Source organism: Malaclemys terrapin, chromosome 5 (assembly GCF_027887155.1).
Source record: "Malaclemys terrapin pileata isolate rMalTer1 chromosome 5, rMalTer1.hap1, whole genome shotgun sequence".
Taxonomy (NCBI): Eukaryota; Metazoa; Chordata; order Testudines; family Emydidae; genus Malaclemys; species Malaclemys terrapin.
This window is the reverse complement of record NC_071509.1, coordinates 114925397-114953252: the sequence shown is the minus strand read 5'-3', so window position 1 is coordinate 114953252 and position 27856 is coordinate 114925397. Positions and strand designations below refer to the sequence as shown.

At 43.1% G+C, this 27856-nt stretch overlaps 1 protein-coding gene across 2 annotated transcripts in view; it reads right to left on the bottom strand.

Annotated features, from left to right (window-relative positions):
- Positions 1-3246: 3246 nt before the first annotated feature.
- EGF (epidermal growth factor) overlaps positions 3247-27856 on the bottom strand; it is a 102916-nt gene continuing 78306 nt past the window's right edge. For both annotated transcript variants that reach the window (XM_054030391.1, XM_054030392.1), the window contains 7 exons: positions 27380-27505; positions 24335-24457; positions 22557-22707; positions 19024-19188; positions 15306-15408; positions 11214-11316; positions 3247-6119 (listed from right to left, as the gene is read on the bottom strand). In XM_054030391.1, the coding sequence (XP_053886366.1) occupies positions 5893-6119; positions 11214-11316; positions 15306-15408; positions 19024-19188; positions 22557-22707; positions 24335-24457; positions 27380-27505 (998 nt within the window). In that variant the 3' untranslated portion in view covers positions 3247-5892. The remainder of the gene's footprint in view (positions 6120-11213; positions 11317-15305; positions 15409-19023; positions 19189-22556; positions 22708-24334; positions 24458-27379; positions 27506-27856) is intronic.

Here is a 27856-nt window from a genome sequence, read left to right as displayed (position 1 = left end):
TTCGGTCCCTAGTCTGTAGCAGTGCATGGGATTCTTCCGTCCTAAATGCAGGACTCTGCACTTGTCCTTGTTGAACCTCATCAGGTTTCTTTTGGCCCAATCTTCTGATTTGTCTAGATCCCTCTGTATCCTATCCCTACCCTCCAACGTATCTACCACTCCTCCCAGTTTAGCATCATCTGCAAATTTGCTGAGAGTGCAGTCCACGCCATCCTCCAGATCATTAATGAAGATATTGAACAAAACCGGCCCCAGGACCGACTCTTGGGGCACTCTGCTTGACACCGGCTGCCAACTAGACATGGAGCCATTGATCACTACCCATTGAGCCCGACGATCTAGCCAGCTTTCTATCCACCTTATAGTCCGTTCATCCTGCCCATACTTCTTTAACTTGGCAGCAAAAATACTGTGGGAGACCGTATCAAAAGCTTTGCTAAAGTCAAGTTATAACACATCCACTGCTTTTCCCTCATCCACAGACCCAGTTATCTCCTCATAGGAGGCAATTAGGTTAGTCAGGCATGACTTACCGTTGGTGAATCCATGCTGACTGTTCCTGCTCACTTTCCTCTCTTCTAAGTGCTTCAGAATTGATTCCTTGAGGACCTGCTCCATTCTGGCTTTGGAATCTATGAATTTAAGTTCCCTGTAAGCTGTGTGGCCGTCTGGCTGCACAGCAGCCTATTAAGCACCATTCAGGTATTCAGGGAACCTCCCTGGCCAGGACTTTCCATGGCTGGGGAAGGGGCCTTACTGGAAATTTTGGGAGGCGGGCAGCCCAAACCCAGCCCCGTCCCAGACCCGCCACCGCCAGGGGAGGGCGCCTATCCCGCTGCCCCAGTCCCGCAGCTGCCGCAGCAGGGAGAGGCACCTCTCCCTCCCAGCCCAGGTGTTGCTATGAGGAGAGAGAGCTGGGGGGGAGGGGAGTCATCTCTCCCTGCCGTAGCCCCAGGGAAGCCTGCAAACCCCTCATCCCCGGCCCCACCCCAGAGCCTGCACCCTCATCCAGAACCCTCACACCCCTGCACCCCAACCCTCTGCCCCAGCCCTGAGCCCCCTCCCTCACTCTGAACCCCTCAGCTGACCCCACACCACCAAATTTCAAGTCTCTGTTCCAAAGGATGAAAGCAAGGCAGCTTCTCTAAGAAACGGTTGTAGAATATTTTTAACATGGGCAAAACGATGTGTTTTCCCCCCTAATCTCATTCTGAAAAGCCACTTTTGCTGAAGTTTTTAGGAGAAAAAAAATCAAACTGAGGCAGACACCCAGCATGGAAAATTTGAACCTGAACCGGTAAAGTTTGGCAAAGTTATAACTAACTAGAAACAGGATCTTATAATGGAAAGTGTCAGGCAACCTTGCCTCTAAGTGTTACTACCTGCATTGCCTATAATCAACATTCACTCTCTTGTATCAATGGGAGTTTTTCCAATGGACTTCAATAAAGGCAGGATTATACTCCTAAATGTTTCTCTCTTCATGCAGAAATCTCTCTGTATCTAATCTTAGGGTACGTCTACACTTACCTCCGGGTCCGGCGGCAGGCAATCAATGTTCTGGGATCGATCCCGGAAGTGCTCGCCGTCGACGCCGGTACTCCAGCTCGGCGAGAGGAGTACACGGCATCGCCTGGGGAGCCTCCCTGCCGCGTCTGGACCCGCGGTAAGTTCGGACTAAGGTACTTCGAATTCAGCTACGTTATTAACGCAGCTGAATTTGCGTACCTTAGTCCGAAGTGGGGGGTTAGTGTGGACCAGGCCTTAGTCTCACTTTTCACTTTTTGTTTTAAAATTCTTCTTTCTAAAACTTAGCGTGACACATATTAATTTCATCTCATAAAAATCTAAGTTTACTTGTATATTTTTAGGGATCAATTCTACATCTGCTCCATTCACAGAATTTTCATTATCTTTAATGGGATTTTGACACATTCAGTGGTCAGATCAGGTAAGAAAAGAGGTGATATAGCCATGTGACTGTGTTGAAGGGAGCCTTCAATCTTCAGCACACCCTTGTGGGAAAACCAGATGACACAACAACTTTGCCTCAGTTTACCCTCCTTCATTGGTGGACCAATTGCCATTTAGCCCATTTGCTGCAACCCTCTAGCCAAGTCACTGGTAGCCTTTTCCCCTCTCAAGGTGCTAAGGAGCCCAATATATCAGGATGTCAATCACCCTAGATGAAGGTAATACAATCCTTGGCATCTTCAAGTATCATCTTCGCTTGTTCTAGGCCTTAATAAACCTCCTTGCTGGGTGTAAGTAGGGACACCCAGACCCACCCATTCCTTTAGGTTCCAGACCAGGGACCACATATAAAGATATTGGCATCAATCTTTCCCAACCCCTTGCTTTTCCACTGGACTACTTCCTACCATGCCCCTCTTGCAGGTTGTTCCTGGTGATCACACCCTCTGGTCCTCTCCTCTTGGAGATTGAGCTTCCTGTGTGGCTTCTCACCAGTCTGAAGAGGAAGGGTCCACGTTTAAGTAGCTCTTAAGCCTCTCTGGCAGTCACCTGGAACTCCTTCGCTCCTGCTGCCCTCTCCTTCAGGGACAGCCCCAGGGTATAAGCTACCTACTGCAGCTCGCCACTCTCAGTTCTCCCCTATTGGCCTTCCAGTCTTCCTTTGTAGGAACCATCCAGTCTGGTTCTCCCCAGCTGGGTCTAATCCTTAATTACCTGTCTCCCCTCCAGGTGCCACAGAATGGGCTAATTGGGCTCTCCAGCTCTCCTTAACCATGTTACTGCCAGTATGGGATTTTATACGTCCCATTCACCAGCTCCCATTAACTTCAGTGTAAATCCTAGGCTAACACCTTGGACTCCATTGAAAATGTAGCTTAAGACCATCAGTCATGTTTCTACACATATAAATAGCAAAGGTCATTTTAGAAACATTCTCATGTGCACAGAAAGGAGTAAATATTCAGCATAGTACATGGGGAATTAGTCATGCAGCTTCTCACTGCTTATGAGAATTGTATAGCTAAAATCCCACATTGCCCATTGAACACTTACTTGATACTCTACTAAGGCTGGGATCTAATCTTGAGGTATGGAGGATTTATACTAATAAGGATTATCCTTTAAACAGTCAGAGAAGAACCATATCTGTGCATGCTGTACATACACATTAGTTTTTGCAGCTATGCTGTCCCCGTTTGGATTATCAGTAAATGTGACATGTATTAAATCTAAGCCATCATTTTGCACTCTGTTCTATCAAAACAATGGAAATGCGAGGAATTATTTATTTTATAAATCACAAACTTTATAAACATACAAATAAACCAAATATATTATATTTATATATACTTCTTTTCCTTGTGGTTTTAGCACTAAAAAGCATTTTCTGTTTAAATCTATGTGAGTTGAGGAAACAAACAAGTTAATGTTACAGTCACCAGTACCCCCACTGTAAAAATGTATACTTTTGACTTTCAAAACTCTCCAGCGAAAGCTACCAAATTAGAAATGAGATACTTTACACAAAACTAAGGCAAAAAGACTGTGAAGCATGGATTTGAAACTGTACAATTTTTAAGGCCTTTGAAACACTTTTGTTTTAGAGATGGTCCAAACCCAGAAACTGAACAGTTTAAGACAGAGGAAGTTTAGATCCAACTATCAATCCCTATTTAAGGAAGCACTTAAGTACATGCTTGACTTCAAGCACATGCTTAAGTCTCATTGAGGTCAGTGGAACCTAAGTATGTGAAGTGCTTCGCTGAATCAGGCCTTTTTGTCTGTCTGCCCTCTGTTCTTATACTGAGACAAGCGAAATCACTGTCATAAACAAATACCCCTGCAAAGACTTGGGAAGTTTGGGTTCAGATACAAATCCACACTTGGAGACTATGATCTATCTCTACTCTGTTCAAAGTTTAGCTATTTACCTTACAGTCCAATCTACATATTGAGTACATATGGTTCAACACAAGGGTTGTCCCCTCTTGTATAATATTTAGTGTTCTAACACTCTTCAAATCACTTCAGTCTAAATAGAGGAGTCCATCTGTTCATGTGGGTGTGTGTAAATGCAATTAATGTTAATGGCAGTTACAAACACATTGGAATATTTCAGAGTAGAAATGAAACAAATCTAACATTTATGAACCTTTTATAAAAGATATATTTCATAACTTTGCATTGAAATCAGAGCTGATGTGGTGATTGGATAATTGTGAATTCAGATACCACAAGCTCAGTTCTCCTATTGCTTACACCAGTGGAGTCAGTGGCGTTATCCAGCTATAAAACTGGTATAAGCGAAAGAAGATTCGGCCCTGAAACTGCTTAGAGTACTTGCTCCTCCAATCACTAGTCTAGGGACTTAAGAAATGGATGGGAAATATAGCCTGTCTTTTTAGCAGAATTCTAAAAAAAGGATTGCACATATATGTGAATAAGAATAACATTTTCAGCTATCTAGATTCAGAAATTATAACACTATTAATAGGCAACAGAGGGTCCTGTGGCACCTTTGAGACTAACAGAAATACTTAACTGATACTGATACTTAACACTATTAATAGTGATGGGCAACTCAGTGGGTATTAGAGATGAGGATTCATAATTAGTGCAGGACAAACCTCAAAAATATTGGAGGTTTGATTCTGATGAGCAAACAGATGTCTGCATGAGTGGGGTGGAGCTGCACATGGGAATATTCATACTATAAGTAATATAGCTGATTTGCAAATACTTTAAAAACAATCGCAGCAATTCAAACAAGCTGAATTCAAATAATCTGAGATCATAAACAACTAAGTGACAACTCTCTATAAAGCTTTACAATTGTTAAGTTTTACAACCTTCGTTTAGAATTAATTAGAAGTAAATTGTAGCTGCTTGGATGTCAATGATAAAAATAAATCCTCTTCTATGTTTACATTCAATCCCATGGATTTAATGTGGCAGCACAAACAAGTTGGTTTTGTGTAAATCAATCCAAACTGGATTTTTTCCTATGTTTTTTTATTAAATGTGTGTATTTGGTATGGCAGATGGTTGGAACTCTTTCCATACGCCAGACCCATCCATAATGAGCCAGATTTCATTCTCAGTCACACCACTATAAAGTGAGAATAACTCCAGTGCATTTATACTTGTAGACCAGAGAAGAATCTAGCCCATTCTCTCATCCCAGGAACAAAACATTTCATTATCTGAAGGGACTTTGAAGATTTTAGATAGGAAGATTTATAAATGACGTAGCTTTCCCCACAGGCTACATCTCCCTTGCTGGATAGAATTGATGCTCATTTACACAAAAATTCTTATGGTCCAGCTAAATCTTAAAAGTATAGGATCTCAATTTGCTCTCACTTACACAAGTATCCATCAGGAGTAACTCCACCAAAGTCAAAGGAGGTACCCTAGTATAAAACTAGTGTAGGGGAGAGGATCATCCGGCCTACAGTGTCCCTGAGTAGTATTTTAATGAAGACATTATTTTATCTGATTCTACTGTATCATCTTAGTTTACAGAATTGCAGTTTCTCCATATGGTCATCCTGGTTACCTGTTACCTAGTTTGTTTTCATGACTTTTGAATGTATATGAAGAAAGCAAACAGCCGAAAGTAACAATAAAATCATTCAGAAGATGTTTGTTTCTAATGGTCACCACCTGGGGTGAGTTCTCGTCCAGTGTCCTCTTAGCTGCAAAGTACTGAAATTAGTAGGACCTTTACAGTGATATTAAAAATGTAATAGAATATTTAGCACTGGTATATTCATCTCGGCAATGCTTCCAAGCAGAGATGATAAGGAAAGACTGGCAAGGTATTTTTTTTAATGTACAGTTTAAAGAAAAAATATTGCTTCAGTTTGTAAGTTTCAGTTCCATACTACCCCAGCTTCAGCTCAGTTCTCGGGCTCTTTAATCGGGCTGCATTAACAGGCTGGATGGTGCTGGGGAGTGAAGGTCACTTTCCAACATCGTAATGGGGCTGGTGCTCCACTGAAGCTGGTGAGGGTTCCTCTCTGCTTCACCAAGCTGAGGCTTCCTACCATTGAGAAGCTGTTGCCGGCAGCCATGCTCTCTCTCCTCTTCTGCTAGCATTTGTGCTGCTTTGTGGTTTGTTGCAGGCTGAGGTTGTGCATATGCTGGACGAAATGGATAAATGTTACTCAGAGCCATCTGAGAACACGGATAGCAACTAGCAAGAAAATTCATAAGCAGGGCCGGCTCCAGGCACCAGCTGAGCAAGCTGGTGTTTGGGTAGGCAGATTGTTCGAGGTGGAATTCTGCCCAATCCTAGGGTGGCATGGCCGCTTTTTTTTTTTTTTTTTTTTGTTCCGCTCCGGCTGCCCTGTAGGGCAGTCCTCTTCCTTCCCTTCCCGCAGACCAGAGCGGAGCCCTCAAGGCAGGCGGCAGCACAGCGGGAGGGGCCGCATAGCAGCACCCCCGCTGTAGCCCTGGCTGCCCTCTTCTCTCTCTCTCCCGCCCGCTCCCCCCCCCAAGCCGGTCCCCCTGCACCCGCGCTCCGGCCGCGCCGCAGGTTTTTTTTTTTTTTGCTTGGGGCGGCCAAAAAGCCAGAACCGGCCCTGTTCATAAGACCAGAACAGCAGCCATACTGAGTCAGACCACTAGTCCATCTAACCCAGTATCCTGTCTCTGACAGGGGCCAGTGCCAGAGCTTCAGAGGGAGTGTAAAGAAACGGCAATTTTTGAGAGATCCAGCCCTGTCTTCCCCTCCCAGTTTCTGCCAGTCAGAGGTTTAGGTTGCCCTAAATATGGGGTTACTTACATCCCTGATTACCTTGGCTAATAGCTGTTGATGTACCAATCTTCCATGAATTTACCTAGCTTTTTTGAACCCAGTTATACTTTTGGCCTTCACGTCCCATGGCAATGAGTTCCACAGATTAATTGTGCATTTTGTGAAAAAGTATTAACTAGTTTGTATTAAACCTGCTGCTTATTAATTTCATTGGCTGTCTCCTGTTTTTTGTATCATAGGAAATGATAAATAACAATTTTCTGTTCACTTTTTTCCATACCATTCATGATTTTATAGACCTCTATCATATCCCCTTTAATCATTTCTTTTCTAAGATGAACAGCCCTAATCTTTTTAGTCTCTCCTCTTATGGAAGCCATACCATCATCTTTGCTGCCCTTCTTTTCCTTTTCCAGTTCCATTATATCCTTTTTGAGATAGGGCATTTTTAGATTTTAAGAAACAATTTTTCAAAGACTTATCACTTGGCCAGATTCCTGCTATAAAGCATGGGAATATGAGCACTTCAAGGAAATGGTGTAAGAATTCATTTTCACATGAGCAAAACAACACACAACCTTAAGGCAGACAGCTGCCATGGAGAATTTCAGCCCAAATGGTTAAAGTTGGACAAAGTTATAAGCAACTGAGAACAGGGTCTTATAATGGAAAGTGTCAGGCATTCATGGCTATAGGCAATACTACTAGCTGTGCCTATAATAATGAATGGTACTATTCTGTTCCCATAGAGTAGGGTAACCAGATGTCCCGATTTTATAGGGACAGTCCCAATATTTGGGGCTTTATCTTATATAGGCACCTATTACCCCCCACACCTTGTCCTGATTTTTCACATCTGCTATCAGGTCACCCTACCATAGAGAGTCCTTCATCTAAGCTTATCAAAGCAACTTAAAAAGTTGGATAAGCATTTAAGTATTATTCTCATTTACAGATGGTGAAACTGAGTTAGAGAAATCAAAGGGTAAATTCACCTTGCCCACGCACAGCCTGAATAAATAGGCTTTGTACAATGAATTGAAGAGGGATTAGGGGTGGAATTCACCACCCAACGTTGGTGCATTATGTAGGGCAGCTCGGCAGTCTTTCTGCAGCCAGTACTCCAACAAAGGATCTGAGCTGGTCAGCTCTGCACACGTCTTCCTTAGGTGTTTGTGGCTACAGTATGCATATAGCCATGGGCCCCCTTCACCATGACTCTGCTCCTCCTCCATCCCACCCCCAATTGACCCACCTCCACGATAGCATATCAGGAGTCCATGTGGAAGCCCATCTCCACTTCACCCTCAATATGACTTTTCAACTACTAGAAGTTGTGTTAGCTCTTTTACAGGCCCAAAGACCAGAGTTTGGTCAAGAGACCAGAGGCCTAGCAAATAGTGATTAGCTAAAAGAAGCAGAATAAACTAAGATAACCTTGCTCATAGACTCATAGACTCATAGACTTTAAGGTCAGAAGGGACCATTATGATCATCTGGTCTGACCCACTGCATGCTGCAGGCCACAAAACCGTCCCTACCCTTCCCTTGACTCTGCTGATGAAGTCCCCACATCCTATGTTTTAGTGACTTCAATTGGCAGAGAACCCTCCTGCTAGCGATCCCTGCCCCGTGCTGCAGAGGAAGGCGAAAAACCTCCAGGGCCTCAGCCAATCTACCCTGGAGGAAAATTCCTTCCCGACCCCAAATATGGCGATCAGCAAGACCCTGAGCATGTAGGCAAGAGTCTCCAGCCTGACCCTTGTTAGCCATTATACTATTTACCTTCCATTGCTCGGTATTCCTCAGCTAATATGTTTTACCATTAAACCATTCCCTCCATAAACTTATCTAACTTAATCTTAAAACCAGACAGGTCCCTCGCCCCCACCGTTTCCCTCGGAAGGCCGTTCCAATATTTCACCCCTCTGACGGTCAGAAACCTTCGTCTAATTTCAAGCCTAAACTTCCCCACGGCTTGCTAAGATAGGCCTGGTCAGCAAAATTGCCAGATGTTGGAGCAATAACTGAATATTGTGTCTTATGCAAAGTTGCAAATAGAACAAAGCAGCCCTTTTTCTGTTGTGCTTGTTTCTTCTGTAGGAGATGTTCTTCCCATATTCCAACCTTGAGTTCATGAAGGGTTGGAACATGTAATTATAAGATATGGCGTCCTCCCACCTCCCTTTCCCAGGGACCAATGCCCTGCCTTAAAACACTAAGGAGACAATCTTTATTGTCATATACTTTCACTGTTGCTTTGCTTTATCCCCTAGGAATGTACCTGTTGGACAGTCAAAGGAGTTGCTTCATTCCTATGGACCCCAAATCAGAATTCAACATCTATATTTTATGCTAATACATTTTATCAAAGTATTAATTAAACGTTAACTTGTTAACTTAAAACCATGGGCGGAGACATTATGTAACCTGTTAACCATTGGCTAATGTGCTATCTTGTCTTGCTGCAAAACCTATCCCAGGGTGTGGAACTGCCTACCCCGTCACTTTTCCCCACCCACGGAAAATCCATATATTCTATTGTAATCAATTGATTGACAGTGTCTCTGAGCCTAATAAGCAAGGGGACACTCTGCCAGCGCTGTGCGTAATAAACTCGTAATAAACTTGAACTCTACATGGTGTGGATTTATGTTCCTTCATCTGCTATCCCTGTTAGCATAGGGGTGAACTTTACCCTAAATTAATTGATCAAGGGCTCTCATCAAATAGGTGGCCGTGCTGGGAACAGAACCCTGGTGCCATAGCCCCCAGTCTCCTGTTCTACCCACTAGAATCCCCACCTCCCACAACATTCATGCTTTGGAAAATTGGAGGATTTAAAAATGCTAGTTTGGTTAGACTCTTTGGAAAATCCCTCTAGGCGTCTATCTGCATTTTTAGGTGTCTAAATACCTTTGCAAATTTGGCCCTGTTTATAAATTGTTGCTCAGAGAGAATGAGCAATTACAACTCATGATAATTGCTGTAGACATGAGTTAAATATGAGCACTGAGAGGACTGGTGCAGTACATGGAGCCTTTCCTCCATCGGTTGCCAGTTCAAATCCAGCCCTGGTCAGACGTCAATGAATCCAGCTGACAGCTGAAAGGCAGCATGCTCTAAATGAAAAAGCACAAGCGTCAGGAACTTCTGGGTTCCATGCCAGGACTGCGGCTGATTTAGTGCGTCTTTTCCAAGGTCAGACTTCCCCCATCTGTACAACGCAGAAAATGCCCGCTTGCTTGTATCACCGGGGTGTTGCGAGGAGGCTTCAAAAGTTAATGTTTGTATAGTGCTTTGAACATGGAAGTTCTAAATAAATACAAACACAGTGCTATTATTCTCAGAATCCGATGGCTGGTTATTCGGACGTCTGCGCGAAAGTACTGGTCTCTGCCCAGCTCCTAATGGATAATGTGTGCGCACATCACAAAATCACCAGCACTGACACTAAACAGACCACGTGGAGTGTGTCAGCAGGGGTCAAGGACTGAGTGGACATTATGCAGTGATGTAAGTGATGCTTACTCAGTGCCAAGTGGCACTGGATTCCCATGGGGCACCCCTGTGTAAGTTGTCTCCTACACCAGCTACCTCCTTATGCTCCTGGTGTAAGGGGCAGGAGGGAGCATGTCAAGGATGGGCTAATGTCATAGGGGCATGGCAGAGCTGAGCTCCATCTATGACTCATACTCTATTGGTGTTAAGGACTTTATGCCAGGGTTATACCCTGAAATCAAGAACCCTCTACCAGCAACCTGGCACCTGCTTCCCTCCAATATGGTGGAAGGGCCAGGGAATGCAAATGGACATTAAGAGTTCAATGTTCAGTGCAGCTTTCTACTCCCTAATCGAAATGTAAATGTCATTAATCCCCACTGAATAACACAAAGTCATTGGGAGAGACTCAATGACATAACAAATGAAGAAATACAGCTTTTGTGGAAAAAAGAACAAAGTTCACAGTGTGTTTCTGAGTAAAGCCATCGCATCTGCTCGGGCAAAAACTAGGGGATTTGAAAGGATCACTACCCACTACATTTTGAGTATTTTTGGCTCAAGGAGCACTTCTAGGCGCCTTACTTCCTCATGATTCTCCTGGCAGAACTGACTGCCACATTGCAGGATGTGGCTCACTTATGCCTTGTCTTTGAATTGCCACTCTAGGTTGGAACTATTTAAACTGTGAATAGCAATTTACCTCTCTCTCAAGCAAGATCCTTCTTGAACATCAACAAACGAGATCTCTGGCGAGATGAAGACTGTACTTGCCAACCAGGGGGGACATCAGAACCCCAAGCTGTCTGAGAAGCTGTCGGATTGTAATGCTGTCTCCTCGCTAAGGGGCCAGGAATGACCGCTTTTGTGCTGTAACGCTGACTGACTGCTGTATACAAGGACACACTCTGCGGTGATAGCTGTTAGATTTTTCCAAGTAAAGCTGCTGCCAAAGATTAAAGAAAATCCTACTCACCGGACTCCGAAGGGCAGGGGTGACCGTGATCGGTCATCTCACAGTCCATTAGATTGACAGCTCTGCCTTCCTTGTGACTGTTACATGCCATCACAACAATGAACTGGAAAATATACACAAATATAGTAGACAATCTATTGTTTTTTCTCAGAGTAACATACAGTGAGCCACACTCAAACAATAGCCATTGTGCTGCACAGGCAGCATGCTCAGCCCATATGGTGGAGAAAAGTGCCTAATGTCCTCCAGCATGATTCCCTTCTATCCAGCTAATTACGTTAGTGCCTGCTCCTAGGTTCCTGAGCAGTTTTTCAGTGAGCCTTTTGGGAGCCCATGAGAAGGCATCTGAAATCAGCCCACAGGCTCAGCCCTCTCCCAGGGATCTGGGGCCTAACTCTCATTGATTTCAGAGCTAGGCACCTCGGCACTTTTGTAAATCCTCCTGATGTGTATCTGCCTCTTTAGGCACCTACATACCTGTAAAAATCTGCCCCTTACTTTCCCCTTCTCTTTGGGGAGTGAGTCAGTAGTGCAGAGCGCCAGGTCTGCAGGCAATGGCCAGTAGGCAACAACCCAGAACAGGAGAACGAGAAAATCCTCCAGAGCAGGCTAGGAAGAAACCATGATAGTGACTCCCAGTTCCCAGCACATACTCCATGGACATAAGGGAGAAGGAGACCCTGCCCCTTCTGGAGGTTAGGAGACTGGCCCAAGGGAGATGGGGAAACTCAACAGGGCAGTGTGGGGGAAGAATCAGAAAGAAAAGAGGGAAAAGGGGTGGGAGACAGAGATAAAGGGGAATGGGGAAACTGATGGTGAGGGATACCTAAAAAGGGGGAAGGGAAATGGAAGAGGGATGTTCAGAGATGGAAGGCAGAGGGAAGGTATGGAGGGAGAAATTAGAGCAATATCTGATGTTTGCCGGAGTGGGGGTTGGGGGGTGGAATGATGGATTTATGCAAATAAGACAATGCACAGTTATCTAATATGCATATTTGGTCATTGATTCACATGCAAAAAATCTCCAGACCTACAGTTGTAACAGGCATATGGTGGACTCTGAAGCAGCCTTTCAAATATCTGCAACATAATGCAAAGTAGAGCTAAACTTGCTGGATTACAGGTCTCAGAACAAACTAAAGCCCAGAATAGGCTCATCTAACAGTTTGCCAAGGATCCCACACCTCCTGAGTGAACCTGGCCCGGTTTATGATTGCGAAATACACGGCTTAATGTGGGTTTGACAAAAACATGGTGAAAACTGACAGCTTCAATTGAGTTTTTCTTTGTGTTTTGTGTTTATTTGAATCTGAAAGTCTATATGAAACTCAAGGCTGTGAACCCCCTTAGTGTGAAAGTGAAGGAATGGTTGCCATAACCCACACATGCAGCAAACCGCCATGGTTTGCACAAGGCTAGTTGCAGCCATTCTCCCTCAGCTGGAAGGATGGAGGCAGAGAGAGAGGACATTGGCATAGGGGGCGGGAGTAACTGAACCATTTTACCCAGGCAGTTCCATGGCAATTGATTGCAGCTGGTGGGAAACGTTAGACCCCTTGCATGCATGTATTTCACAGCTGGGGGAGTGCGGGTGGGCCCAAATAGGGACAAGGCATAGAAGCTGCCTTGCACCTGGCCCAGAGATCAGAGAGGAGATTCCATTCCCCAAAACCCTCTTTTAGCTACACAAACACTGCGTACTGGGACTATTTGCCAGGAAAGGGGCGAATCTCATTAACAGTTTACAGCTCCAGATTGCATTATTAGCATTATTTATTACGTGTATTATCATAGCATATGATCCACCCACTATTTAAGTAATTCATTATTAAATATTATTATTAACCCTTTACTCTTTGGTAGCACCCAAAGATCCTAACCAGGATTGGTGGCCTATTGTGCTGGGAGCGATACAGGCACAGATGAAGAGACAGTTTCTGCCCCAGAAAGTAACTGAATTTTCTTTTTAAATAAAACCGACAAAGCTTATCCTTCTGAGTGAACAGTAGGAGTGGATTACTGTCCAGTGCTTTTCTTGGCAATGATGCTGTTCCCATCCCAAGTATGTGTGAAGATGCCATGGTATTTAATCCTCATGGCTACATCATCACTGAGCAAATCAAATGCATGATGCAAAAGTATTCTATTTCTAAGAGAAAGTAATAGCAGTGGGGCAGTGATTACTTGCTGAGCCGTTAACAAGTCATTTGAAATGAGTCACTTTATTGAATATACATTTTACAACCCCCAGTAGAAGAATGTAGGTGGTGAAATTCATCACTAGAATGTATATTAGGTAGGTCGGATTTGTTTTTGTTGACTCAGTTCATTGTTTAGCTGTTTAATTACCCCCAGACTCAATGCAAACGTCATCAGCAGTTGGTATTAACTGCAGGGACAAATGCTGGTGAGGGCCATGCTGATCAGCCAGAGGCCTCCTAATACACAGATCCAAGCCAACAGGCTTTTCTCGATTCCAACAAATGTTTTTGATTTCCCAAACATCAGCTACTTTGCAAACTGTGTTTTTCTTCTCTGCCCATGAACAAATGCCAGCATGGCTCAGATTCATCGCATTTGCTATCTGATACCTGCAGGAACAAAGTGCCGACTGGCTCAGCAACTGAAATGCGGGTAATAAAAGGTCCACAGGAGCACGAGGCCTCACCAGCTAAAGAATTATTTCATGCTGCAACCATGGTCAAGTCCATTCAACATGCCTTGCATAGGTTTAACCGCACGTTTCAGCGGCCACCCACTTGCAAACACAGCCAGACCTTCAATCCAGTCCATTTGCAAAATGTCATTTTACTGTTGCTTAAAAAAAAGAAAAATCTTCAGAGCAGATACATGTTACATGCTATTTAAAATCTTCCAGCCCCTCACATGTATTAATTTACAAACAAACCTGGCAAGGCCTGTAAACGGAATCTCTCTGGATTCGGAGATTCGGTGCAATAGTTTCAAGATCAAATCTAGAATTAAATCTAATATCTCAATTATTTAAAAAAAACATTTAGGGCATGAGTCTCTTTTACACTAAGGCCTGGTCTATACACAGTTTTTGTACTGGTATAATTATGTAGGTAAGGGATGTGATTTTTTTTTTTAACTGAAATAGTGATACTGCTACAACTTGTAGTGTGGACACAGTTATACTGCAATACAGCTACCTTATATTGGTATAGCTTATTGCCTTTCCCATACAAGAATAAACTATTCCACTATATAAGTGCTGAATCCACATTGCACAGAGGCGGGAGGTGGGGGTAGGGGGGCAATGTACTACTTTAATTATACTGAAAAGCTGTATAACTTGTGTGTGTAGAGAAGGCTTTAGGCCACTTTACATAACCCTGGCAGTGAAAAGGAATTTTAAAGCAAATGTCATTGTATCCATATTTGCAAAGTGTGTAATTTAGCACCACTTAAAGGCTCGGTTACTGTGTCAGAGCAGTATAAAATAGCCTTAGTGTAAATGAAAATCAAGCCCATAATGTAGATTTTATGGGGCCAAATTATCTCTATTACACTGGTGCAACCCCAGTGACTTCAATACACTTGGATGAGTCTTACCATGAAGACAACTTGACCCTCTGCATCAAGAAAAAATGGTTAGAAGAATATTTTATATTCTCTCACCCACAAGCTGCTATAATAGATTGGATGTTTGTCTTTCCAAGGCTGCTTCTGATATTTAACTACATCAAACCCAAATATAAAGTTCGACATCTCGCCTAGCATGCAGAATACTTGGCTTCCAAGAAAACTTTTACAGGGAGGACATACTTTCCTGTGAAAATAACTCAGTGATATGCCATGTCATCACATTGCCATTTCCTTAATTTAGAACACAGTTCCAACTGTTGTGTTCAAAGCTAACAATAACACCGGCTAATGGTTGCAATACATTCAGGCAGCTGTGAACTTTGAGGGATAACAATGAGGTAAGATGAACTACGGTTCACAGCAAAGTATTTGATGACTCTAGCAGTTATTTAATATAGTTAAGATGAGAATTATTTGATGGATAATCTCAAGTGGATCCCTAATACCCTTTGATCCTTCCTACTTCCATATTAATATAGTTACCCGAGACTTATTGCTAGTAGGTGTCACGTTCTCACTGTCGGCACTGCTGCTGGCATTTCTTATCGCTTCTGCATATGGATTCTTCTTGTAAAAGTTCTGACTTCTGCAACAGAACAAAAGCCCAGACAAATTAATTGTCATTGGGAGGAACAGATGCCATTTTACTTCTATGTTTTATTTTGCTGGCGAAGGGTAATATTTTGCTAATATTGACAAATGAGTGGATGTATTTTGTTTTCTTTCATACAGACCAATTAGTACAATACTACTAATTACAGATGTGTGGTTAAAAAGTCCTGACTTGACAAAAGTGGAATGGTTCAAACAGTAGTAGGTGCAGTAGTAAAATGTTTGCGACAACGTGCCTTCAGTATCATGTAGTTTATAAAAATAACAAGTGTGATGAGGATTTGGGAGGGAATAGTAAACAAATATAATATTGTTTATTATTGTAATATTTGTTGATTTACAAATTTGGCTTTTTTCTTCTTTATTAAAGGCCAGGTACTCAGGACTACTCATGCACAAATGCTAAGACAGTTTGTCCAGTCACTGTAATTGTTTGTGCAAGTCAGGGAAGTAAATATGCACACATTCTTGCATGCTTATTTGAGCATATACAATTCTGAAAATCCAGCCCTACTTTTTATTCATTGTTTTTCATGAATGACATCAACAAACGTTCAGAAAATCATATAGTAAATATTACTAATAACCTAGAGTACTCAAAATTCTAAGAACATAAAACACTGGAGTAAGTCTACCACGGATAGTTATATAAGAGGAAAACTGTTTAGTTCTGAAAAAAAGCCAACAATATTATTAAGAGGAGAAAAAAAGATAGAAGTAATCAGATCTAAGTGGTCAATTTCACAATTCAAACGCACTATTTTAGCAGTTGAACAATGATCACTATAGTAGAGACTGAAAATGACTATGACTCCGATTTCGGAAAAGCATCCCTATTGAGGAACTGACTTTAAATACCCGCTTCATTTTAAGCGGGTGCTTAAGTGGTTTCCTGAATTGGGATCACAGACAGAATACATTTACTAGAAAACACACACAGCCTTTCTCCTGATAAACATTAACTAGAGTAGCTAATACTTCAGCTGTCACCCATGCGCTCTCCTAAACTTAACTTGGGAGATGTCTCCAGATTCACTCTAGTGGATTCTGAGTTACTGCATTTGATAAGCTCTACTTTTAATGCCAATTACCAACTGATCTTTATTAGATTAAATGGAAATTTCCCTCTTTATTTCACCTTGTATTTACATGTTAATTAGCTATTTGTATCATGCCCATAACTGTCATATTTTATCACATTTATAAAAATTAAATACAAACCAAAAATTGTCTTCTGGTGGAGATACGACAGACCCAATCCCACCATATATAGTAAGTACCTCCCTGGCACTAGCTACTGACCCTAGAAACTAAACATGAGACTAAGAAGATGTGTCCTGCACTGCATCCTGCACCCTAAACCTAGGCTTTGATATATCACTGGAGAAAGTTAATTCCAAAGCCAAGGACTCTCCCCCAGAGTGACATACCCTGAGAGGTTCAAATGTAGAAAAATCCCCGACGGGGGACAGGATGGAGGAGAGATAGTATTTCATGCAGCCACATGTGAACCACTTGGCACTCTACAGACAACTGTCAAAGGGAACTAGTGCCTGACAGTTCCAGAAGTGACTCAGGCCCACTGCAAAACTCACGCACAGGAACTATGTGCTCACAATAGCCTATCCCACTTAACAGGATTGTTTGAATTCTATTGTTCATTTTTTAAGCATACAGAACACCCCATGCTAGAACAACTTGGCAGGTTTGAGGATCTCCATGTGTAACTTTGAGAACAATTTGAAGAGACAGTGACACCAGTTGACGGAGCATGGTCTAGGAACCAGGAACTTCTCAATTCTAATCCCAGCTGTGCCACTGACTTGTCCTGTGACCTTGGACAAGTCATCTTTCCTCACCTGTAAAATAGGGATATTAATACCACCCTGCCTCACAGAAGTGAAATGAGGCTTATCCAGCTACAGCACTATAAAAATGTAAGGTGCTAAATATTATTAACAACAATAATTCTGTTTTATTTGACCATATCCACTAAACACATTGACACAGTGCATCAGTCCTTTTGCTTTCTCGATTATAAATTTTGGAAGTGAATAAATGTAGTTTGCCTTAGATCCTTGCAATTACAAAGAGATAGGAGTTTGTGTTTTATGTGGGGAGAGTAGGAGTGTTACCAATCTGTTTATGGAATGTAATGTTTCATCTTTTCTCGTAGCTGAGTATATTTTGAAACACCAATTTCAATCCAAATATTGGTTTCTAGGCTCCACTTAAATAGGGATTTTAGATCAGTAGTTTCATTTTGATTTAGTTGGGCTAGTAATAGCTGTAGTACAAAGCCAGTCAAGCATGTAACTGAAAACTTGCTGTTGAAGTAAACAGTTACATTGAGCAGAATCATTTGGTAAAGAAGAAAAGTAAATCAGGGCAAAATGACAAAGATTTTGTTTTTAACAGAATGCAGCTAAGAAAGAAAAGGAAAAAAGGGGAGGGAGGGAAATCTAGTGTATCAGTGAATACCCCTGCACCTTAAAGCCAGCTGTATCTTTCACTTTGTTAAAATGACAGCTTCAATTAAAGAGACAAAGAGTCTAAGAAATCCTAACTCTGTATATTTATTCTATATACATAATTCAGTGGACTTGGCTTTGAATCCCAAATCATGAAAACAGGCCAACCTGCAATTAGGTTTAAATCCAGGGCTATAAAATCAGTCAATAGAACATAAGAAATATGGCAGCACTTCCAGTTCTTTGGTCTAATATACTATGAATAATTAAATAAGAAAAAAATTACATTAACTTCAGTGGCTATTTGTGTCTAATGGACTCTGATCTTCAAAACACACACGCGCGCATACACACACACACTAGTAGGCAGGTTTATTTCCTTCTTTTTGATCTATGCAGGAGGAGGGTGTCTTGATTTGGCTGCTGGGTATTTTTCTCAAATACTGATTATAGGGCATTTTTCCACCAAAAGTCAGCACATCCCTGTGCAATCCCTAAGAGTCATTAGAGATGGGAGAACTTTCCCAACTGAAACACCGTAGACTCACACCCCTGTCGCTGCTGCTTCTAATACCTGGCAAGCTACTGCTTCAACATGCTCTGCTACATGTATCATTGCACAGCTTGGTGATAGACGGAGAACACACCCAATCTTCCCATGCCAAGAAAATTCTCAGGCACAGCCCCCCAAAAACCTAACGGGATTGCTATCACAAAAGAGGCAAAGCCCTACCAATTGCTTTGCAGCTCTGGGCTACCAAAGAGAAACCCTAGGGAAAAAATATGCATTATAGGGCATGCTTCTGAACTCCCACATCAATACAAATTATGGATCCTCTTCAAACCTAATAGGGTCTATTCTCCTTCTCCCTCGACACATGTAACTCTCATTAATGTCAATGTGTGTACTGCAAGCAAGGAAGAGGAGCTCAGATGCCTAAGGAATGTGAATAATTCATAGGATAAATTACTGAAAAGAAAAAAATAGCAAAATACATGTGGGGTCAGATCCTCAGCTGCTGTAAACCGGCATAGCCCCTATACTTCACCATTAGTTATATGCAAAAACTTCTTGGTACCTAGGACTTGTGTTGTAAGTTTGTGATTGAAAGTTTTACCTGTAACAGTAAGCAGCAAGAGATCCCAGGAGGAGCAGCAGGATCAGCACAACTATACAAACTGCAATTGTGATGTTCCGCTTCTTTATTTGCTCCACATGCTGCTGTTCCCACCATTCCAAGTCGCTGAACTGACAGCGCTCCCCCACGTAACCAGTCACACAGCTATCAAAAAGCAAATGAGCACACACGGTAACCAATGATGGAAAAGAAAAATGTCACTCTTTTAATCACCTTTGGTGTTGCTTCATCAAGTGCAACCCTTATGGAAGAGTACCCTGGTAAAGTTTAACGGGGATTAAATAAACCAATAGTTTTTTGTAGAAATTTCTCTAACCACCATTTAATAGCGAGATGTTATTTATAGAAACATCCTATAGAATTTTATAATAGGGATCTAATTCCTTATTCAATTCTATGAGATGGTTAAAAAAATTATAAACAATTATTTTCTATTAAATTCTATAGGCATTTTCCATACGGGAATGTTCCTCTAAGATTTTCAAAGTAGTATCTTCCAACAGGTAAATTTCAATTTTTTCCCTATAAAAGACAGTTTGAAAATGAGATCTTGCTGAATAATTTGGTTTTATTTTCAAACTTTTTTTTTTGTTAAAAGCAATGGGGGAAGAGGAAGAAGGGGCATTACAAAAGCTTTTATGGATAGAAATATCTTCAGGATCTTTTTAAATTTTAAAAGAACAGTTGCTGCTTTTTTTTTTTTAAATCACCCTTCAGTGTTGCAAACCCCGAGACACAAAAAAGTTCATGAAATTGACTAGAAACTGAAAAATAAAAGGGAATCTTGCCAACCTAGTTTCATTATCCAAGCTGAGTGAAATACAAAATGGGAACAATGCAACATAAACAGCAAAAAGTAAATTAGATTCTTAAAATTCTTTCAGGGTTAATAATGTGGACCCAAATCCTACTCAACAAACTGGGCTTACTGAAGTCAACAGAACCACCCACGAGTAAAGCAAGTAGGATGTGGCCTATAGCACCCTTTGCTGATGATCTCAAATGCTATGCAAACATTAATTACTAAATTAAGACCATGCACCTTGTTTCTGTTGCAAGGTATGACAAATACGCACTAGATCTAGAACATTGCTAATACGTTTATGATGTAAAACCACAATAAATTCCATACAAGCCAAATGGATCACTCTCTAATATGAGCATTTGAATCAAATTAAAATAAATTATGATTGGTATGTGCAATTCATCACTAAACAAATAGTTCCCTCCTTCCCCCCAACTACATTCTTGTATTCAATGTGAATTATACAGTCTAAATGAGGGAATACTGCCATCTAGTGTGCAAATATAAAAATAATCATTAAAAAGGGACCCCTCTGCCATATAGTATATAGTTTTAAACGCAAATAATCTGTGTGCGGCAGCAGGGCCCACATGAAGACTTAGTGTACATCAGGCTAGTGCAAGGTAGATGTACACCCCAGCTTGCCACAAATTAGGTGTTTGCATAGACACCCCCCAAAGAGAGCCCTGCCTTCTTGGGCTTTGGAAAGAATTCAGATGAGGTCTGATATACAAACCATTTCTGTTGCTTTATTACCATTTTCTTTTTATTTTTTTAATGAACCTTGTTTTTAAGAGGACCATTGTATTTGATAATTTCACACAGACAAAAAATCCCCCAATCTCTAAGTGGAGGCGCTAAAGGCTGGTATTGGTCTGAAAGGGCATGGATGGAGGTATCCTCTCCCATCACAGAGCACCACAGATGCAGGGGCGGCTCCAGGCACCAGCACAGCAAGCGCGTGCCTGGTGCGGCAAGCCACGGGGGGCAGCCTGCTGGTCGCTGTGAGGGCGGCAGTCAGGCGGCCTTCGGCGGCATGCCTGCGGGAGGTCCGCTGGTTCTGCAGCTTTGGCAGTAATTTGGCGGTGGGTACGCTGAAGGCGCAGGACCGGCAGATCACCCGCAGAAATGCCACCGAATCCGCATGACCACGGACCGCCTGCAGGCATGCCGCCGAAGACCGCCTAACTGCCATGCGTGGGGTGGCAAAAACCCTAGAGCCGCCCCTGCACAGATGACTGCAGCAAACCAACCCAGAGGAGAAGCCGAAAGGCCAAGGACGACACGTGATTGGCAGGGGTGTGAATAACTAAGTATTATTATTGAAAAATGCATACAAAAATATATAAATACATATGTAGGAGGAGAAATGAAAAGTAACTTATGCTGTGGGCACCCTGGTTTGGCCAGTTACCCTACAACAGCTATGTCTACACTGCACCTCTAGCAGTGGTATTGCATGTAGGTGTAGCTACATGCTGCAGAAAAAAGCAGGCTGCATTCACACTGTGGCGTGTAGCCAGGGCCGGCTCTAACTTTTTTGCTGCCCCAAGCAAAAAAAAAGAGTGCCGCCCTCCATAGTACCGCCATAACACACCCTCTCACCACCGTGCCACCCCCGCCCGCGCAGAGCACCGCACCACCGAACCCCCCCCCAGCGCTGTGCTGCCAAACCCCCCTAGTCTCCCACGGAGTGCCGTGCTGCCGAACATGCCAGCCCCCCCGCGGAGCGCCGCCGAACCCCCCTGCTGAACCCCCCAGCCCTCCACAGAGCGCCGCTGAACACCCACCCCCCCACGGAGCGCTGCGCCGCTGAACCCTCCCGCCGCCACACACACCTCCCGCGGAGCGCCGCCGAACCCCCTCCCCCCGCCGAACCCCCCAGCCCCACCGAGTGCCGCTGAACACCCCCCACCACCACCACGGAGCGCTGCGCCGCCGAACCCTCCCGCCGCCACACACACCTCCCTCTGAGCGCCGCTAAACACCCCCACCGCCGAGCCCCACCACACTGCCACCCCCCCCCGGAGCGCCGCTGCCGAATCCCCCCCTCCAGCCGCCAAAACAAAAACAACCCCCCCTCCCCCCAGCGCCGCCCGACCAAACCCCCCCCAAAAAAACAAAAAACCCTGAGCACCCTCCGCCACCCCAAGATTGGCCACCCCGTACCAGGTGCCACCCCAAGCACGTGCTTGGTCGGCTGGTGCCTGGAGCCGGCCCTGCGTGTAGCTACATGTGTCGGGAGGGCAGCAGGGAAAGGCTGAAAACAGCAGTGTAGCTGGGGGAGGCACTGCTTGGGTGAGTAGGGTTCATACCCACAGGGGTCAGGTGTTTCTTTATTTTACTCAACTCATTGTCTTCACTGCCATGTATATCTATGCTATAGGGGGCAGGTAGTGTATGTACTCCACATGCCACCAACAGGAGTGTGCAGTGTAGACATACCTCTAGACTCTGAAGCAAATATACGCAAAAGAATCAAGCACTCAAGGAAGAAATCAAATGCTACTGTTAACTGCAGTGTTTGGGAACACGGTGAACATCACATATCAACTGAATATAAAGGGCAGGCTCTGCTGACAGTTGTAGGAAACACACAGAACATATATGGCAAAATACTTCATTGTTTGTCTTGAGGGGAAATGCCCATCACAGTATCTCTAGGATGGCATACATCGGCACAGATGAGACAAAGGTCTATACTTACGTGCACGCATAGTCTTGTAGAATTGAAACATAAATACAAACTCCGCCATGAAGACAGTAGGACTCGTATGAAGGAGGGCAGCCCATAAAACCATCTTGTTCAGAGGAAATGTTGTCACCACTGGTGCTCATGGTAGAAGGCATAGCAGATTCTGAAATACAGTATTTCACACGCATGAATGTCTTAGTTGTTGGCTAAACTGGCAAAATCGCTTGGTACAGAGCTTCAGCATTTCCAGGTAAGATAATATGTAAGCAGGGCAGGCTCCAGCATTTCTGCCGCCCCAAGCAAAAACAAACAAACAAAAAAGCCGCGACTGGCGGCGGCAGTTCAGCGGCAGGTCCTTCACTCCTAGAGGGAGCGAGGGACCTGCTGCCCCTGAATTGCCGCAGGTGCTGCCCCTTCTCCCTTGGCCACCCCAAGCACCTGCTTGTTAAGTTGGTGCCTGGAGCCGGCCCTGTAAGTAAGATTCTTTAACCCCATTAAACAGACTGTGATTCGCCCATCTGCACATTGTTAAGGTGGAGCTACAATACATACCAGTCCTTTCTTTGTTTCTACAGTTTGTGATGCTCTTCTATTACCACTACACAAACAACCAGAGCAAACTTAAGCTTTGGATTTTTAAAACAGTATCTATTTCCATACCTGAATCAGGCATAAAGTCATATATTATTTAATGTCACCATTTCTCAATTACAGCTAAAACTGCTGAAAAATCAAATCCTTGCAAAGAGGAGTTGAGAATCTGCTGGTCACTTTCATTGTCATAATTTCCTTCATTTTTCTGCACAGACGGGTCTCGGAGAATTTTGCAGAATGTTTTCTGTCACTGGACTGTATACCAGCAAGAGGAAAATTCACCCCTAGGTAGAGGACCAGCACACTTAAAGCCACATTTTCAAAGGAGATCAGATCCCATTTAGGCACATCAATGAAACTCAGCTCCTGTTGTGACACTGATGGCCAGATTTTCAAAAGAGTTTAGCAGCCAACACACCCATCTCTGCTGAAAATCTGGCCACTTATATTGGTGACTGAGCTGAGCACTCTTGAAAATCTGTTCTTTATACTCTAGCTGAGGACTTAAGTAGGACTTAAACAATAATAATACCTAGCTCTTATACAACACTCTCCCCCAATAGATCTCAAAGCACTTTACAAAGAAGGTCAGTATTATTATCCCCATTTTACGATGAGGAAACAAAGGCACAGGGCGGTGAAGTGACTTGCCTAAGGTCACACAGCAGGCCAGTGGCAGAGCCTGGACTAGAACCCAGTCCCCTCGAGACCCAGCTAGTGCTGTATCCCCTGAGCCACAACACTTTGTGCTGGCCCTCTGCAGAGAGGCTGACCCCCTGTAGAGCCTGAAAAATGACTTGGCATAGTGAGTCTTTGGTTATCTCATAAGAGGGACATGGTATTACCCCAACAGAGAACTATATCTGCTCTTATGGAAGACAGTGGTTATTAGCTGTGCACTATGACATTTAGAACTTAGAGCTGGTCCTGAATGTTGATGCTTCCAACAAATGGAATCAAATGCTCACCATTCCCAGCTTTGTAAAACCAAAATCTGGTCTCCTCAGCCCACCTCTTCTTGGGGAGATGCGATTTGCAAAACAGTTGCATCCAGAACCAATGTAATTGGATTCACAGGCTGCCTGACATATTCAGCACTTTCTGAATTTCCCAGGATGATTCATCTATCTGAGCACTCAACCTTCCTTCCTTACTTAGAGACCAGGTTATTTGGCTTATTTACTAACTTTACTCACCAGTACAGTTGTCCCCAGTTCCAGATAGACCATTAATGCAAGTGCAAGTGTAGTTTCCTTCAGTATTGGTGCAGACAGTGTTTTCTCCACATGTGTGTGTCCCCAGCTTGCATTCATCGATATCTGTCACCCAAACAGTCTGCAGTTAGAAGAATGAATGCCTCTGAGTGTCATTCTATACAGGCTGCAATGGCTCAGCACTACTGGCATGGGGACAAATGCTGCAGAGCTTCCCTCCACAGAATATTCTTGGCAGCAAGTGGGATGAAAGAGCAATAAAGTGTGCTCTCTGTGAAAGGAGGACAGGTAGGCTTATCCATCCTTGCACCTCAGAGGACAGCAGTGTTGAGAGAAGGACAGTAGATCCTCCACTGGAAAGAGAAGGCAGAAGCTTCACCCATAAAATTATAGGACAGAGAGAGCACAAGACATGCATGAGAAGGCCTAAGGCCTGGCCTACACAAGACATTTTCTCTTAATATTTCCCATCACTGCTAGCACCAGCACAGGTCCATCAGGGGGGTAGTAGAAGTTGGAGTTCACCTTCTGTGAACAGGTGTAGCCTATAGGTTAGTTAAGTTAAGGCAGTAATGCAATGAGTCTACAAGCCTCAGGCCTGTAGGACAGTTCCTAAGTTAAACAAGTTACAAGGCTCAAAAACCTGAGCATAAGCAGCTAACCAAGAGTAAGCCTAGAACATAAGATATCAAGATAAAATGCTGTAATGACTAAACTGCTGACAGGCAACCACAAGATGCTTGTTTATACCAGCCTGGGATATTTTAAAATGAGAAACGTCAGCAGATGTCCAACCACAAGAATACCATGATAACTAATTCATGTATATGTTAATAGGGTTGAGGTTAACGAACTAATAACCTATGGGAGGACACGTCAACATTAGTAGGGAGAGGAGATACAAATAAGGAAAAGGGGATGAAACCCCTACTGAATATGCATTAGACATAGTGATATCAACATAACACATTATAAAAGTTAAATTCCGGCCTGTGCCTTGAAAGATGTAACTCTTGGAAGAAGTCAGAATGACGACCACTGGTGATGATGGCAAGGAGGAAGAGGAGGAGGAGGAAGACAATGACTAACATTTCAGGTTGTTATGCAAGGGATGGTGAGAGTATATGGATGCACAGATGGTCATTCTGCGTTATCGCTATCTACTTTGCTGGGTTGGTGTGTTTGTAGCTTTACTAACTGTGTTAATACTATTACAAATACAGAAGATTTTTCCTAAGTGTGAGAGTTGCAACTGTGCATGTCAGAGGTCCCAGCTGAACAGTAATTTTAATAATACTTAACCAGATCTTGGGATGAGAACCTCCCAACCCTCAGTGTTAACTGGAAATTCTTAAGTAATCAATATAATTAGCACACAATCCATAGATCAGGCAACAAAGGTTAGATCAGAAGGTGGTTAAGAAGCCAGCAGCTACTGCTTCCAGCAGTGCTAAAAACAAGGACACATTTAAAAAAAAAAAAAAGTCTTGCTGTCTAAAGGTTTGGTTACGTCATGTAAACTTCAAATAAACTCCAGAAAGATCAGGTAAACTGAGCCTTTTGAGGTTCACTCAATCCTATTTTGCCAGACTAAAACTGAGATAAAGGATTGAATCCTGCAGTCCTGATTCATATAAAATTCTCAGGAGTTTTGCCTGAGTAAGGACTACAGGATGTGGCCCAAAGTATCCTGGAGAACTCAGAGTGGTGTTTTAAACAAAATTAAAACAAAATATTCTGAATTACGTGAGTGCAAAAAAACAATACAGGTGTGTTCTGTATTCTCCCTTGACATACTGGCAGATTTCTGATTATTGTTACATGACAAGTTATGCATGCTTTAAAACCAGAATATGGTATCCATTTGAAGACATTCCTTTTCGTCTCTTCATAAGGTTATAGAATTCAAGATCAGCTTCAGTTTTATTTATCCACATCAGGATCTCATTACTTATGAAGTTTTGGAAAAAAGTAGCTGAAATACTGTGGTTTTAAAACCTGGATGCTCTTCAGAAAGAGAATTAACTTTTTCTAAATAATTTTATTAGGTATAACTGCAATCCTAGATGTGCAACAGTTCTGAACTGCCTAATTATGTACATATCAAAGGGACCTGAACTATAAGGTAAAGGTTACCGCTCATGTATGCATTTTCCGCACTCCCACAGGCTCTCTGCCTGCCTCTGGTCTTGATTTTTTTTTAGCAATCTTGTTCTACCCTAATGGCCTGAGCTAAAGCCCAATGAAGTCCCACTGATTTTAATGGGGGGTTGATCAGGCTGTAGAGAAAAAAAGACCAGAAAAAAATAATTTAAAAATGCAAAAGGGAAATGAAGACTCATGTAAAGCCCTAAGCATGCTTTTTATTACCCTAATATTGATGATAATCCCGTTCTTCATTCCTACTTTAATGCTAAAGATGGATTTGAAAAAATAAAAGTTATAGGAAATGAAGACATGATGTCACAACCCAAGTTCTGGCCAGTAGGATCAGTGGATCTGATTATTAACACGTCTTTAAATGTACCCAGGTTGTAAATGTCAACACCCTGAAGCTCATGCCTATTAAACTAACCTAGAATTATTTGAGGAGTGTTATGACACACTGAATACCTGCTTTAGTTTATATGCATGGTAATGATTTCCAATAAATCTCTACTGGTTCACCCATTTTTCCCCCAGCATAGCCACCAAAGTGTAAACACCCAGGGGAAGAATCCACTGACAACTAGAGGCTTTGCATATTGATCAGCTGCTGATGTTGCCACACATCAAACAGTAGGAAAAGAGCCAAAAAAGTAGAGATGATAAATGTCATCCACCTTGGGGAGCTTACTAGTCTAATATTAGTATGCAGGCTCCTATGCCGTTTTTCAACCAAGTAGTGGAATAGATCATTATGGCCGCTTAACACAACTCTCGCATCTTGACACATAGCCGATCCAAATCATTAGATGCGTCTCTTACTTCCTCATTCATTCTGTCACTGCCTCTCACTCCCCCCATCACCTTCACACTCCCCCTCACCGTAACAATGAAGCCCATCTCCACGGTAGCCCTCCAGACACTTGCAGACATAGCCACCTTCAGTATTGATACAGTCCGATAGGTGTCGATTACAGCGGTCCATGTTAAGAGCACACTCATCAACATCTATGAGAAAAACAACGTTAGGAGCCAAGGGATACATTATTCATGGAGCAGCATGTAACATGTTGAAATGATAGAAAAGAAATGACCGTATGAGATCCACCTTCAAACTATCCTGGTACCTTTACTTTAGGCACGTCTACACTAGAAAGATAAGTCGACCTATGTTGGGTCGACTTACAACCACTGCAGTAATTGCACCAAGACTCTTGGCTTCCTGCTCCCTGCGGGGGGCCTGGCGGCTACACCAAGGCTCCCAGCTCCCTAGCAGGGCGGCCTAGCTGCGGCAGGGAGCTAAGAGCCCGAGGGCAGCCAGACTCCAAGTAGCAGGGAGCCTCCGTGCAGCACCAGGCC